Source organism: Orycteropus afer, unplaced genomic scaffold (assembly GCF_000298275.1).
Source record: "Orycteropus afer afer isolate SDZICR_OR568_19922 unplaced genomic scaffold, OryAfe1.0 scaffold00403, whole genome shotgun sequence".
Classification (NCBI taxonomy): domain Eukaryota; kingdom Metazoa; phylum Chordata; class Mammalia; order Tubulidentata; family Orycteropodidae; genus Orycteropus; species Orycteropus afer.
The window spans coordinates 1,838,138-1,850,762 of record NW_006921990.1 but is presented as its reverse complement, the minus strand read 5'-3'; the positions used below and the strand labels follow the sequence as shown (position 1 = coordinate 1,850,762).

Here is a 12,625-nt window from a genome sequence, read left to right as displayed (position 1 = left end):
ATTTGAGTGGTGCCACATCAGCAAATGAAGGTCTTGAAAGCTTTCTCTTTTCCATATGAGTAAGGCTGGATTTCCTCAGATGTGGCCGCTCTTTCCCAGTCCTATTTTGATAGCCTTTTAGCCTAAACGGACTATTCCTAGAGTTGCGCGGTAATGTACCAAACAGTGTTTCTTTGCTTATTCATAAGGTTTTCCCTGGCCAATTCTTTGAGAAATGGATGGCCTCTTCCTAGTCTGTCTCAGTCTATAAGCTGGGCTATTACCTGTGCACCAAGAGCTTATTGCTTTAGTTGTAAGGATTTTTGTTTTATTTATGTTGAGTTATAATCTATACTAAAAGGCTGTAGTCTTTCATTTTGATCAGTAAGTGCTTCATGTTCTCTTCACTTTCAGTAAGCAAAGTTGTGTCATCTGCATATCATAGGTTGCAGTGAGTCTTCCCCCAGTCCTGATGCCATATTCTTCATATGGTCTAGCTTCCCAGATTATTTGCTCAGCATTTAGATTAAATAAGTATGGTGAAAGGATAAACCCTGACACACACCTTTCCTGATTTTAAACCATGCAGTGATACCCCCTTGTTTTATATGAACAGCTGTCTCTTGGTCTGTGTACAGATTCTCCATGAGCCCCAATTAAATGTTTTGGAATTTCCATTTTTAGCAATGTCTGCTGTCATTTGTTAGGATCCGCATAGTTGAATGCCTTTGCATAGTTGGTGAAACACAGATAAACATCTTTCTGGTACTCCCTGCTTTAGCCACAATCCTTCTGATGTCAGCAATGAATATCCCTTATTTCATGTTGTCTTCTGATTGCAGCTTGAATTTCTGATGGTTCCCTGTTGATGTAATATTCCAATTGTTTCTGAATTCTTTAGCAAAATTTTACTTGTGTGTGATGTTAATGATAACACTATTATCATTAATATCACATGCAACCCATTGCGATAACATAGTCAAAAGGCATATTGACCTTCACTACTGGCAGTGGGTGAGTATAAAGGCAGAGGGGCCAATTTGAGAGATTTTAAGGATCTTTAAGATTTGATAACTACTTTGACTCCAAGGAGATGAGAAAGGAAGAATAAAGGACGAGGCCAGGTTTGTGTCTTGAATGGTTTACTGATAGGACAAATGTATTTGAGGAGACCACACGTTTGAATTTTAGACATGTGAGACATCCAAGCAGAAATATTCAGTAGACATTTGAATATATGTATCTGGAGTGAGTAAGTAAACTAGAGAAAGATTTGAGAGTTAGCAGTGTCTGTGGCAGAAGATAGACACAGAAGGTAGAAGTGGAGGAACACCAACATTTTATGGTTGCCATAAAGGTGGAGTATAGACACTGAGAAAGGAGCAACTTTGATGAGAATAAAATCAGAGGAAAGTTTTTAGAGATCCCATATAATTTCTGAATTTCTTAAATTCTGGTCAGATTATTGATGAAAGTATTCCTTATTTACATTTTCTTTGTTGTATTTCTGTTAGCTATCAGTTTGTAGTAAACTTTTGAATGCTTCAGGGTTTTTTTGTTTTTTGTTTTTTTACATGACCTAATTTGATTACCTCTGGTTCTTCCAGTTTTTCTTCTTTGATTTGTTGAGATACTTGTATAAATTTATAACATTGATACGCTTTTCATCCCTTAAGTTATTTTATTGAACAAGTGAAGGGAAATTTGACTTTGTCTACTTCTGTAGTGATAACGCCTGGGAAACCTAAGTAGGGGTTGCTATGAGTCAGGTCCGAGTACACGGCACATAACAACAACAGATTGCTGTTTACTCAGAAGCAGTCAGACATATTACTTGATTTTGTGGAGCTAGAAAGGAAAGCTTAAAAACAGAACTAGGTTGTTGGGTTTTATAAAGAGCCTCAGTGTTGGAGATTATCTTCAGTATTAGCTTCTTTTGTAAAACTGTATTCTTGAAATACCTCATTTTTATTTGTCTGACACTCAGAAATGGGTGTTTTGAAAAAGGCTTGTGTTCTTTATTCAGTTGTCTCTCTGGAGTGGATATAATAATGATAATAACCCAGTTTTACTACAAGTTTTAAAACATGTCTTTACAGGCAGTTAGGCAGTTTCATAATTTATTTATAACTCTTATTTTAAAATCTTTGAGTAGGCCTATATCTTTTGTCATCATTTTCTTTGATCAACGTCATATTACATGGTCTTCAGAAGAACCTGGGTTTGAATTTTTATTCTGTCATTTGCCATTTTATATACACATATATACAGCTATGTCTCTGTTTTATTCAACTGTAAAATAGGAAAAGTGATATGTATTTCTTGGTGTTGGCTAAATTAACATGTAAATTTTCTAGCAAGATGTTTTCTTAAGGTTTGTTTATATTATCATTGTACCAGGAGCTCTGGTGGCATAGTGCCTAAGGCATTTGGCTGCTAACCAGAAGGTCGGTGGTCCAAACCCATCAGCCACTCCTCTGAAGGAAGATTGAGCAATCTACTTCTGTAGTGATACTGAGTCGGAAATCCAAGGAGGGGTCGCTATGATACTGTCATTGTACAGTATTTATTGAGGAATTTCATAAATTGTAATAGCAAATTGGCAAAGAGGGAAAAAGTACTGCTCTAACTTTTTTTGTTGTTGTTTAAATGGAAATGCAAACATCTTAGATACTTTTCCCAAAACTTTACAATCTGATATTTGTATTTAGGAGCCCTTGTCATGCAGTGGTTAAAACACTCAGCTAACCAAAAGGTCAGCCGTTTGAGCCACCAGTCAGTCCACAGTAGAAATACATGGTGCTCTGCTTCCGTAAAGATTATAGCCTTAGAAACCCTATTGTAGGATATACAAACCCTATTGTAGAACCCTATTGTGGGCCAATTTTACTCTATCTTGTAAGGGTCACTGCACATCGAACCAGCTAGACAGCAGTAGGTTTGGTTTGGTATTCATAATGATTTTCTTTGGATAATCCAGTATACTTTGGAAGAAGAAACCTTCATGGTTTTAAATCACAATTTTGGGGAGTGGGTGAGAATTAATCTTTTTAGATCTACTTTATTACTTTTCTGCTTCTCTGCTGAAGGTACTTGGGTATTAACCTGATACAGCCTGTAGGGGCAATGCCATTTGCACATAGCTGACCTATAGTGAGAAGAAATATTCTACAAACACAAGATTTTATTTGCAAATTAGTTTTATACATAATGCTGTGCGTAGACTTCGCTCAGTATACTTTTGCCTATGTGGGGTTCAAAATCTCTAATGTTTCTAGTAATTTTTCTCAAAACTGATTTCATGTAAATTGAGAGCTAAATAAATTGAAATTCATCACCATAAATATTTAAATATCAGTGTTCAATAGATTTTTCTTTTCACAGAATGACAGCCCATATCAAGGCGGTGTATTCTTTTTGACAATTCATTTTCCTACAGACTACCCCTTCAAACCACCTAAGGCAAGTATTTTTCCCCAAAATCTATTAGTATAGGTTTATGCTTTATTTCAGAACATTCATAGAAATTGAGGCTGGTTATATATGTTAAATTGAGTCAGTGATGCATAATTCTAACACTTCACCCTTACTTAAGATCTGGTCTTGGATTTGAACTTTGCAAATGGCTATAAGATATGCCTTATCCTTAGAGTTGCAAGACTGGAATATACTATGTACAGGCTTTTTTTTTTTTTTTTTAACACTTACATAGATTTGGGTTATTGACCCTACTGCCTCATACATAATAAATATCAAATGTTCACCTTCCATATACATTTGCACATACTGTGTTTCTGTTGCAGTTTTGTCAGACTAATCATTTTGTCTAGGTTGGTGTTTGGGTTAATATATATAACTAAATAAAATTTCTGGTAGCATAGTGCCTAAGGCACTGGACTGCTCACCAGAAGGCTGGCAGTTCAAACTCAACCAGCCACTCCTCGGAAGGATGATGGGGCAATCTACTTCCATAGTGATACTGCCTCAGAAACCCAAGGAGTGGTCACTATGGGTTGGGTCTGATTCGACAGTACATAACAACAACAACAAATAAATTTATCAGAATTTGAGTTAGGCATTGAGGTGACTGTTTACAGGTATTAAAAGCACATGGTCTTTGACTTCTCAGAGCTATTAATATACATTCTTCACCTGTATGAATAGGAGCTCTGGTAGCTTAGTGCCTAAGGCACTTGACTGCTCACCAGAAGGCTGGCCGTTCAAACCCCCCATCCACTCCTCGGAAGGAAGGTTGGGCAATCCTACTTCCGTAGTGATACTGCCTCGGAAACCCAAGGAGGGGTCGCTATGAGTCAGGGCCGACTCGACGGCAAACAACAACAACAACACCTGTATGAATAATCATGGAGATACTAGACATAGAGCATTGGCGGCACTTCACTGTAGCTGTCTTTGGGATTCCTCTTCACTGTCGTGTTATAGTGCAACAAAACAGTTCTTTTAGGTGAGCTGTGTGGTACAGATAGTCCCTGGGTTACAAACATGATCTGTTCCTAACCCCGCTTTAACAATATGGAAAAAGAAATTGTAGGTCACTCAGAGCAGATATATATATAGTTCTTTCTTAGCCTTAATACAAGAAAAGGAGCACTGGTGGTGCAGTGGTTAAACCATTCAGGTGCTAACCAAAGTAAGTGGTTCAAACTCACCAGCCACACACCATAGGAGAAAGATGAGGCAGTCTGCTTCCATAAAGATTCATAGCCTTGGAAACCCTATGGAGCAGTTCTGCTCTGTCTTATAGGGTCTCAGTGTGTAGGAATTGACTTGATAGCTGTGATTTTTAGTGCAAGAAGCCTTTTCAAGTGATAAAAAAGCTGCAACTGTAGCAAGTGGTGATAATTGTGATGATGAATTTGTCGTGAATAGTCATTTCTGAGTGACTTCAGGTTCAGTCATTTCAGAGCGAACACAAATTTTTCCATATTGTTAAAGCGGGATTTGAAATAGCTCTGCCCCACTCAGAGCCACTCAGGTGGCTCTGTGCTCAGAAAATGACAGCTAACCACCAATTTGAATGTTCCTGAGTCTCCTGTTCATTGCTTAGACCTGTAATTTTTCTGTTTCTGTTACCTGATAAATCATTCAAATGGTAAAAATTCAAGTCTTAGTGTTTCATAGGCCTTGACAGAACCAATAGGAATCCCTGCTTTAAAGAGTCAGTAGGGGTGGTTTATGGAGCTCTGGTAGCATAGTGCCTAAGGCACTTGACTGCTAACCAGAAGGCTAGCAGTTCAAACCCACCAGCCACTCCTCGGAAGGAAGATTGGATGATCTACTTCCGTAGTGATACTGCCTCGGAGACCCAAGGAGGGTTCTCTGTGAGTCTGTCCAAGTTGACAGCACATAACAACAACCACAGGTGGTTTATAGTCACACATTTGAAACCTGGGGACTGCCTGTGTCCAAGTTTGTCATTTATGTACACTAGAAATACAGACTCAAACACATATTTAACTTAATGATACCTTAAAGTTAAATGAACTTGTCTATAAATTTTGGATGCATACATAAGTTTCTTATTTTGTAATGAATGTATTTTAAATATCTTTGAAATTGCTCTTCAGTACTCAGTGTGGTGAGGCCAGTGTTAACTCCATGTCACTGATATTAAAATCTTTTGCCCCAAAGTCATATTTTCCATTTTAATTAAAAAGAGAGAAGGTGGTAAGATTTTGGTCAGAATTTCAAAACCAATTTTTATATTATGTGCTCTTTGTTTTTATGTGTAAATTAGGCATTAGCCGTTTTATTTTCTTAAATTGTGTCTTAATTTTCTAAACCTTGTTAAAACTGATTTACTTAAGTTTAGGAATACTTGTTTTTATTTGAGAAAAATACCTAAACGTTTTTTGTTTTAGGTTGCATTTACAACAAGAATTTATCATCCAAATATTAACAGTAATGGCAGCATTTGTCTCGATATTCTAAGATCACAGTGGTCTCCTGCTTTAACTATTTCTAAAGGTAAATATCTTTAAAGAAAGTTTTAAGGTGCTCTTATTTATTTATTTATTTATTTATTTAGTCAAGAGTTTAAATTTTGAACCTAATAATCTGAATCTTTTATCTTCCTGCCAATTTAGTTTATGAGGTAGGGAAGGAATGAGAAGTAATTTATATCATTTTGCTGCTTTGGCAGCATTGATTAAAGAGATTTTGTGAGAAGAAGTTAAAATAGAAATTGTTGAGTGTGGTTGGTGGTCGTTTTACCTGTGTTAAATTTATCACAAATACGGCAGAGTTTATTTTAATAGGTTGTCTGTACAGTTTTCATTCCCAGGCCACTTGTATTTCTCATTACGTGAGAAGTAATGAGAACAAGGCTTACTTGTTGCCTTTTGACTAGCATGGTATAACATAGCTAAACTTTATGAATAATAGAGTCTTTAAATCTTGAGGTTTCCATTTGTGGGAAACATTGTTTTTTGGCTTCTTGTGTTTTAAAATAAAAAGGCTTTGAGTAGGTGTTAGGTGAGTATGGTAGATTGTGTCTGATAACAGTCTAAAATGATAGATTTTGAAAAATGTCTATATCATTTCTGGTCCTCTCCTTGTAATAAGGATCCACTATGTAATATTACATCACTTTTTACCCCACAAATAGAATTACCCACACATAAAACAAAAATATTAATGGGAAAGGAAATCTGCCTTCTAATAATAATTTTCAATTTTTGGTATTAGTATTCTTCAGATACAGAATTAGACTATTAATGTTGCTAATTATGTTGGTGTTTGAGATATTTGTTAATACAGTGCATTTGAATCTCCTAGAGAGGCTGTGTAGTATTTCCCAAACTTTTGAGTAGAATCATTTTTGGGGGAAGGGGACATTTTAAAAAAAAAATACTACTTTCTTTCAAGTGTTAAAATATGACATAAATTTAGACTTCCTTTTTTTTCACCATCTTACATATATTCCAATTAGTTTCTCTTCAAATCAGGCCCTCATACTTAAGTACCCAATTCCAAGTGTTTTAACCATTTTGGAGAAGCTGTATACTGCAGCATATATTTCTAGAGGTGCAGGTTGAAATTTTTGTTGGACAACTTGTTTCTGTGGGAGTCATATTTTGCTAATTCATCAACTAGCAGTCATAACTGAAGCATTACAACTGAAACACTCTGAGCTACTGTATAGCCAGGTGTCTCTTACTCTGTAATTTTATATATGCTCCTCTCCTATACACTTTAAAATTTTATTTGCTGCTGTCATAGTTAATTAATTTCTAAAAAGAATGATAATGCTTTGTCTCTTATGATAATGCTTTTTGTGTAACACCCTGCATGGTGTGACTATCACCTAGTAGGCACTCACTGTGCATGCAGTATGTGCCTTACGATGCTTGGCATTTTCTGAGTTGATACATTGAACAGATAAGGGTTTAAGAAATGGAGCTAAAGTGCCAGTACTAGAGAGATTTTGACATTCTTCCACTTTAGACAGTGTTCTTGGGGATATAAGGAGCCCTGGTGATACGGTATTAAAGTGCTCGGCTGCTAATGGAAAGTATAGCAGTTTGAACCCACCAGCCACTTGCTAGAGATGTATGTGGCACACTGCTTCTATAAAGATGTACAGCCTTGGGAACCCTGTGGGGCAATTCTACTCTGTCCTGTAGGGTTGCTTATAGGTCAGAATCAACTTGAAAGCCATGGATTTTTTTTGGCTTGGGGATATGGCTTCTGTTAATACATAAGGATGTCATACCACTGTGGATCATTTGAACAGGAGACAAAACATTTCATAGGGGAGGGAAGTGTACGGAGTTTTTGTGAGAAAGTTCACCAGGGCAGGGCAGAACAGATATTTTATCATGCCTTATAGTTAAGAATAACAGATGGCATAAATGTTCCCTAGATCTTCTTAACTCTTGATTACTTAAATTTTAATGCTACCTACCTAAAAATATGGAATAAATGAATATGTCACTATTTGGATACCTTGGAATCTCTTGAGTTTGGCAGTAGTTTTTAAAAGTATCTAGTCAGTACTGAACTTGCCAGCAGAGCTCTATTGTTAGCAGTCCTTATTTACTAGGAATTCTATTCTGAGAAGGAGCACCGGTGGCCTAGTGCCTAAGGCATTTGACTACTAACCAGGAGGTTGGTGGTTCAAACCCATCAGCCACTCTGTGAAATGAAAACTGGGCAGTCTACTTCCATAAAGATTTACGGCCTCAGAAACCCAAGGGGAGTTTACTATGAGTCAGAATTGACTTGATGGCAGTGAGTTTGGTTTGGTTTCTTGGTTCTGTTTTGTGATGCAAAATCTCTAATACTTTTTGTCTTTTAGAAATGAGGATATAAATTAATAACAGTCCTTTTGAGGATTGAAGTTTACAATACGTGTTTTAAAATATTCTTTGATAACTTTTACTTATCCTGATGTTAGATGTTGGATAACAGACATTTGTTTCCTTGCAGTTCTTTTATCCATTTGTTCACTGCTATGTGATCCGAACCCAGATGACCCCCTAGTGCCAGAGATTGCACGGATCTATAAAACAGACAGAGATAAGTAAGTCTAAACTAGTTTAAGGGAAATGACATGAAAAAGTGGTTTTACTTAATGAGTTGAGTTTATATTCTGCTATACGTTATGACAGTGTCAAGAAGACTTGATGCTAATTTCTGGTAAGATTATAGTTGAAATTTACCAGAAAGCTAGTTAATTGAAATGTTGTTTAAAAATCACTTAATCATAAGGTTTTAGCTTATATGATGAGTAACCCCTTTAAAATACTTTCTTTTTCTAATATGTTAAACACAGTGTTTCTTAAATTATGACATTTTAGGGAAGAAAAATTCTTTACCCCAGTTATACTTTTGGAAAATAAAATTGATACAAATTTCCCAACTATTTAAATTACCTTTATGTTCGACCTCACCATTATAACTTCCATATGTTATATTAATGCTAAGTATACTTGTTCAATTAGGTACAATAGGTTAGCAAGAGAGTGGACAGAGAAATACGCTATGTTGTAGGGTAAGAGGATCTGCACTCTATGGTGCGCTTATTCATGGTACTGCCAGCACTTGAGTGCTGCATGTTTTAAGGCACTGTATTAACTAACAAAAGGTAACAGATTTGGCAGTTTTCTGCAAACTATTTAACTGCTTGATCTCTCTGATTAGCTTGAAAGTGTAGGAGTAGTAGTTTCTGCTTAAATATTGTTGCATGGCAAAGCAATTTGGTTAAGGCGTTTGGTTGCTAACCAAAAGGTCGGAAGAAAGATAAGGCAGTCTGCTTCTAGAAGGATTTATTGCCTTGGAAACCCTTTGGGGATTGCTATGAGTCAGAACTGACTGGATGACAGTGAGTTTGGTTTTGGTTTGAGTAAGAAATGGAAATTTAAGAAGTATCTTTTTCAAACTACATGATATTTAAATTTTAACTAAAGACTCTTACATTCATTCAGTATATTACAGAATGTGGTAATTTAGGCCAAATTTTGCCAGTAGGTAGTACTAAAAGGAAAAAACACTTTTAAGCTTAAGCATCTGAACTAAATGTTTATTACTGACAAGCATGCATTATTGTCAGCTATACTTTGTGGCTCCTTGTATGCTAAATGAAGTCTGTTTTAAGTGCTGGCTTTTTGAAGGGATAGCCGTAAATGAGATAACTATTAATAGAAAAAATGTGTATTTCTTAAAATTTAGAAAGTAGTTTATTTGATTCTTGGTTTGAAAATAAGCTAGTTCATATTTTTTAAGTTCAAACTGTAAATGCAAATTTGAAAGTTCTCCTGTGTTCTTTGCTGTAAATTTACTTCTTAAGGTTAATCTTATCACTGTACTTTTATTGTTGTTGGGGTAAATAGCTTGTGGCATGGGTATAATTCAGAGAGAAATTGATAGCATTTATCAGTATTAGTGATTTTCCTCAATAATAGTCTTGCTTATGTGTGAATTACCTGTTGGTCTTTTTAACAATGATACCCAGCTTTCACTTCTAGCCATTTCCATTCAACAAGTCTGCTGAGGCTTAACTCCGGTCACACTTTGAAAGTGAGACACGTAGATTAATACTAATCGTAGATTAATACTAATCGACAGCACTCAAACCTACCTTGTATTGAAGAGCATCCTCCCCAGTATTTTAACTGATTTTTTTGTGCCTTAAGTCTTGAAGACGTTTTCTCTTCTAGTAATACCCAGGGCACTAAGTAAATTGCATTTTTCTCAGTCTAGAATTTAGATTTTTTTTTTTTAAAAAAAAAAACTAATTTTTCTGGTTTAGATGGACATTTTAATTGAGGTACAGAATGTGTGTGCTATTCTAACATAAGTCCATGCTGAAATATAAAATAATTTGAAAAATACTAACATGTCAAAATGAATATTTTATGTAATTTCAGAGTTACTATTACTAATAAAATGTTGGCTCAGTGGTAGGAGAGAGAAAAGGTCTTTGGTTTTAGCCTCAGTCAGCGCCACTTCCTTGTGTTTATTAAAATAAACTGCTTTTAGAATTTAGAGCTCTCATCACTCACATTGCTTTGAGTCCCAGTGCCTTTGTTGGCTTCTCTTCTGTTGGCTTTTACTCTAATCATAGTTGTTAGAGAGGAACTCCATTATGAATCTGGTGGTGAAAAAGAAATCTTTTCTCCTCTTTTAAGTATTAAGAATTCTTTAACTGTATTTTAAATTTTAAAATAACCTCTTCTTTATTTACAGATATAACAGAATATCTCGGGAATGGACTCAGAAGTATGCCATGTGATGCTACCTTAAAGTCAGAATAACCTGCATTATAGCTGGAATAAACTTTAAATTACTGTTCCTTTTTTGATTTTCTTATCCGGCTGCTCCCCTATCAGACCTCATTTTTTTAAATTTTATTTTTTGTTTACCTCCCTCCATTCATTCACATGCTCATCTGAGAAGACTGAAGTTCTTCCAGCTTTGGACAATAACTGCTTTTAGAAACTGTAAAGTAGTTACAAGAGAACAGTTGCCCAAGATTCAGAGTTTTTAAAAAAAAAAATGGAGCATGTGTATTATGTGGCCAATGTCTTCACTCTAACTTGGTTATGAGACTAAAACCATTCCTCACTGCTCTAACATGCTGAAGAAATCATCCGAGGGGGAGGGAGATGGATGCTCAGTTGTCACATCAAAGGAAACAGCATTACTCTAGCAGCATCCATTTTTGTTTAAGCCTTCTACTGTCAGAGGTTTGAGGTTACATGATATACTTTATGCTCATAACTGATGTGGCTGGAGAATTGGTATTGAATTTATAGCATCAGCAGAACAGAAAATGTGATGTATTTTATGCATGTCAATAAAGGAATGACCTGTTCTTGTTCTACAGAGAATGGAAATTGGAAGTCAAAACACCCTTTGTATTCCAAAATAGGGTCTCAAACATTTTGTAATTTTCATTTAAGTTGTTAGGAGGCTTGGAGCTGTTAGTTAATCTATCTTCCAATACACTGTTTAATATAGCACTGAATAAATGATGCAAGTTGTCAATGGATGAGTGATCAACTAATAGCTCTGCTAGTAATTGATTTATTTTTCCTCAATAAAGTTGCATAAACCAATGAGTTAGCTGCCTGGATTAATCAGTATGGGAAACAATCTTTTGTAAATGCAAAGCTGTTTTTGTATATACTGTTGGGATTTGCTTCATTGTTTGACATCAAATGATGATGTAAAGTTCAAAAGAGTGAATATTTTGCCATGTTCAGTTAAAGTGCACAGTCTGTTAACAGGTTGACACATTGATTGACCTGATTTATGCAGAATTAATAAGCTAATCGAATAGTGTAGCTTTAGTATGCTGCACACGATACTGGCAGCCCTAGAGTTCAGAGGTGGACTTGGGACCCAGCAGTTTTGAAACATGTATATGGAGTTTAAGAAACTTATTTTCCAGGTGCAACACCCCGTTTAAAATTTTTCTTCACCTTGTACACTTGACAGCTGAAAAAACCATAAAATGGGAATGATAATGGGTCAAAATTTACAAAATAAAGTACTGTTTTGGTGTGGGAGTTGTCATGAGGCTGTGTTGAAGTGACTTTACTATGTGGGATATTGAGTATCCATTGAAATGGATTTGTTCAGCCATTTACATTAATGAGCATTTAAATGCAACAGATATCATTTCAGGTGACTTTAACATGAATGAATAAAAGTCAATGCTATTGGATTTTTGTTTGACAAGTGCTATCTGTGCTACTGATTTAATTTCTGTAGTAACAAAAGGATTATCTTCACCTTTCCTAATTCTGACCCTGTAGTTTGCTTTTTTCTCCTTATTCTCATTTTATCCATTGCTTTATTACAGTCCTGTATTCTATTTTTAGCACATCTGTGACTTTTCCCCATTTCCACATTTTTGCACTGCTTACACATATGTGCAGTCATTCCTTGTCTGCACACAGATGTGGTAAGCTAGATATAAAATAAATGTTAAAGCTTGATTTTTATAAACATTTTAATATGTAGTTTGGACATGATTTATTGACTTAAGGTTGTTCTCTAAACTGGAAGTGAAATGCATGCCTTCTGAAGAATTCTGACTGTTTATTCTGTTACAAGCAGTTCTTTGGGAAATAATGATCCAGCTATCCAATTTTCCAGTGAGTTAATTCTTTCATTC

At 35.6% G+C, this 12,625-nt stretch overlaps 1 protein-coding gene across 1 annotated transcript in view; it reads left to right on the top strand.

Annotated features, from left to right (window-relative positions):
- UBE2D3 (ubiquitin conjugating enzyme E2 D3) overlaps nt 1–10,735 on the top strand; it is a 41,230-nt gene extending 30,495 nt beyond the window's left edge. The window contains exons 4-7 of the mRNA XM_042782659.1: nt 3,364–3,441; nt 5,862–5,967; nt 8,431–8,524; nt 10,690–10,735. Of these exons, the coding sequence (XP_042638593.1) occupies nt 3,364–3,441; nt 5,862–5,967; nt 8,431–8,524; nt 10,690–10,735 (324 nt within the window). The remainder of the gene's footprint in view (nt 1–3,363; nt 3,442–5,861; nt 5,968–8,430; nt 8,525–10,689) is intronic.
- Nucleotides 10,736–12,625: the final 1,890 nt, after the last annotated feature.